This window comes from Cariama cristata, unplaced genomic scaffold, assembly GCF_000690535.1.
Source record: "Cariama cristata isolate BGI_N322 unplaced genomic scaffold, ASM69053v1 scaffold39058, whole genome shotgun sequence".
Classification (NCBI taxonomy): domain Eukaryota; kingdom Metazoa; phylum Chordata; class Aves; order Cariamiformes; family Cariamidae; genus Cariama; species Cariama cristata.
The window spans coordinates 3,664-7,399 of NW_009630169.1; the positions used below are offsets into that span (position 1 = coordinate 3,664).

Here is a 3,736-nt window from a genome sequence, read left to right on the forward strand (position 1 = left end):
ATTTAAATGAGTGGGTTTTTTTAAAAAAATGTATAATAATACATAATGTATATACTCTGAATACAGTCCAATTAAATTTAACTGGGCTTGTTTAGATAGATATTTCAACATTACTCTAAATAGTACTCATTGTAGCAATTGTTTTTATTTCTGGTAATTACTTGATGGTATTATGTTCATGAGCAATGTTTACTTTTAAAGCAGAAGCTGAGGCGAAATGTGAATTTACTTGAGAAGCTGGTTATGCAGGAGACGTTGTCATGTCTGGTAGTGAACCTCTATCCGGGAAATGAGGGTTATTCACTTATGCTCAGGGGAAAAAATGGTTCAGGTAATATTTTTGCTCTTTAATTTTTAAAAATACTCAGAATGCTCTATAAATGTTTAGAATGTGTTGTTGCTTACATTTAACTGTTTCACTTCTAACATAATCCCTTGTGGCAAAAAAAACCTAAAACAACTGAACTAAAAACTTACATAAAGCTGTGAGGTATTCAGAAACAGTCTCTAACGGTGCAGCATAAATCAGTAGATATGAGTCTTTTTAACAGCCTTCCATTCTCTCATTTTCCCCTTAGCTTCCCAAGTTGCTTATCTGAGTTTCTCTCCCTTCAGGTTCCTTCTGTCAAATTATTTCTTTTGCTGCTTCCTAAATCTAGACCTGACTAAAGGCAGCTATGTTCCAGTTTGGTTGCATCTTCATGCGACTGGTACTGTGACGTGCAATAAGAGCATACAGCATTTCAGCTGGGAGCAAAAATTTTGTCCCATTTTGCTATTAAGGCACGTTGCCTTTAGGCATAATAAGAGCAGAATCAAACTCTGGGAATAGAAGTGGTTGTAAAAACTAATACTATGCAAACAAATTGCCTGTTGGGATAGGTTTCCACCAGCCCCGCTTTTTCCTGTGGCAAACTTGTTTTAGATTTCACATTGTTAAAGTTTGAACTTGAGAAACCAAAGAAAAGCAGTATGTTTTGTTTAAATTCAGATTCTGAGACCATTCGGCTGCCTTATGAGGAAGGAGAGCTGCTTGAATATTTGGATGCAGAGGAACTACCACCTATTTTGGTTGATCTTTTAGAAAAATCTCAGGTTTGAAAGTTTTGTTTTCAAAAAGAACGTATTTTGTACCCAGATAGACCTTGATTTTTTTTTTTAATTGTAATTCCAACCACAAGACGTAAAACACTTGTACATTTGGAACTGTAATATTAAGTGCCCTAAATAAATATTTTATTGACATATCAGAAAAAAAAGTAGGGGAGAAAGGGATAGAAGAGGAATTGCTATGGTTAAGGCTGCCAAACAGCTTCAACTCTGTGCTCTAGCAAAATGTCCTTTCTTCTTTGTAATTATGAAATATTTGACGTGGGAATTTCTTAAAAGTACATTGCTGGCATATGAAGACACTACATTTGAACCTTGTATTTTAGGTATGTCTAGGTGTGTAGTAAAAACCACTGGTTGACAAAATTAGTGATTAGTTTTTATTCATAGTATCATTGAATTTTATATGAGATATAACTGACTTGGTTTTGGAGGCAGGGGCTGAGGCGGATTGGTAAATATTTGTTTATTTACAAGTTGTTTTTTGTTTCAATTAGGTTAATATTTTTCATTGTGGATGTGTCATAGCAGAAATACGTGACTATAGACAGTCTGGTAACATGAAATCTCCAACGTACCAAAGCAAGCACATTCTTTTGCGTCCTACAATGCAGGTAAGAAGTGTTTTAAGTCATTCCTCAGTGTTACAGTAGTTCCTAGACCCGATATGAACTATTACTGAACATATGTTAAGGAATCTTATTATTTAGTTGATAGCTAATTACCATTACGTCTTCTTCCTCAGACTTTAATTTGTGATGTGCATTCTATAACAAGTGACAACCACAAATGGACACAGGTGGGTTAGCAGTTACTTTAAAACTTTACAGTGATGTGGTAAATACACAATAAAATAAAATTTATTCAAATTATTTATGTTTAATAAAATCTGATAAACAAAACTCATTATGTTTTCTATTAATTCAGACTGTCAGTGATGTGCATAGTGGTGCATGGTACATGCTCCAGAGAGCTGTGAAATGAACTTGTTAATAGTACCTTCCCACAAGATGCCATAGAAAATGATAGGATTTGCTAAAAGTTTTGTAGAAACGGACCTTAATTTTCAGTAATGCGGAAAACAGTATTGGAGTTACTCTAACTAGTTTACCTTACATCATTCATCTTCAACATACAACCCCAGAACAGCAATTGGAGTCTCATGACACAATTGCTTCTCTAGCATAATTTTGCTGTTGGTACTGTTACAGTATAAAGAATCCTAAGTAATAGTACGGTTATAGTTAGATGCTGAATAACATGGTGTGCTCAATGTGCTCGTTTGTATTTCAGAAGCACAGTTGTGCTCAAATACATTTCAAATTGTAATCTAAAGTCCCAGGTAGATCATCTTTATGGCACTGATTGCCGGTCCATCAGTATAAATCACTGACAGAAAATGGCTTTCATTGCCACTAGTACTGTGTTTAAAACAAACAAACAAAGAAAACACAAACAAAAAATAACAGACCATGTCCCCAGCTTCTCAGAAGGATTTCTTTTCCTATTGGAAACACCAGCCAAAGCTCTGTAACTCATAATAATGGTTAGTGATGCTTAACTGTTGAATACTTTCTTTTGTTGACTATCCACAAACAATATTTTCAGTTTTCTTTAAAATAATGTGCACATATACGTAATTATGTATCAACTTAATTAGTGTAAAAGTCTTCATATTTTTACATTTGTTAATAGCTGTGTATATTACAGGAGGATAAACTTCTACTTGAGAGCCAACTTATTTTGGCTACAGCAGAGCCTTTGTGTCTTGATCCTTCAATAGCAGTGACCTGTACTACAAACAGACTCCTGTACAACAAGCAGAAGATGAATACTCGCCCCATGAAACGGTAGTTTTCCATGTGAAGCGTGTTGAGACTTTCTTTGAAATTTTATGAAGTGTTTCAAAGAAAAATCTAAGTAATGCTTTACATATAACATATGAGAAGCAAAATTTTCATCTGCTTAAATATTAGGAATATGAGGAACAGTCAAGAAAATATATTTTATTTTCAAGTGCTCAATATTGTACTATATTTCGATTAGTAGTAGATACTGTAATATGCTTATTTTTGTGCATCAAAAGAATGTATATATTATTTTCTTAACATAATACGTTGTATTGCAGTTTTGATTTTTATCCTTTTTTATGTAATTCAGATGTAAGCTGACTCAGATGACAGCTCAGTAATGTAAAAGATATAAATGGATATGTTGCATGTTGGTCTCTGATTTGTTAAAAGCTATGCACAAGTTTAACCCTGAATGAGGAAATCAAGGGAATTATTTATATGCTTGATATTCAGGCTAAACAGAAGTGTAGGCATATTAGAATCTTAGTGCACTCCACATTACTTTTTAAGTTTTCTATGTCTAAAACATTGAAATTGTTTCACTTTTGTGCATGGTTGTTCGCTTTTTTCCACAAAAGCTTGAAATTATTCACATTTGTTCTACTAAAAGAATTGCATTCACTCTGTGGAATGAAAATAGGCTGATGGTCTGTCAGAATTACTGAAATACTGAAAACTAGATTTGCATTGAAATGCTATGCTAATGAACAACCAGTGGTAATGCCTAAAAAAGCATAAATAGTGGAACTGATCAAGCTGTCCTTAAAATTAGA

At 33.6% G+C, this 3,736-nt stretch overlaps 1 protein-coding gene across 1 annotated transcript; it reads left to right on the top strand.

Annotated features, from left to right (window-relative positions):
- Window positions 1-201: 201 nt before the first annotated feature.
- On the top strand, window positions 202-2,960 carry LOC104165711 (transcription factor SPT20 homolog; the record flags this gene model as incomplete). Its single annotated transcript, XM_009705417.1, has 5 exons — window positions 202-331; window positions 992-1,095; window positions 1,608-1,724; window positions 1,856-1,909; window positions 2,821-2,960. Coding segments are annotated over 5 exons (545 nt in total), but the record flags the coding sequence as incomplete, so codon positions are not given.
- Window positions 2,961-3,736: the final 776 nt, after the last annotated feature.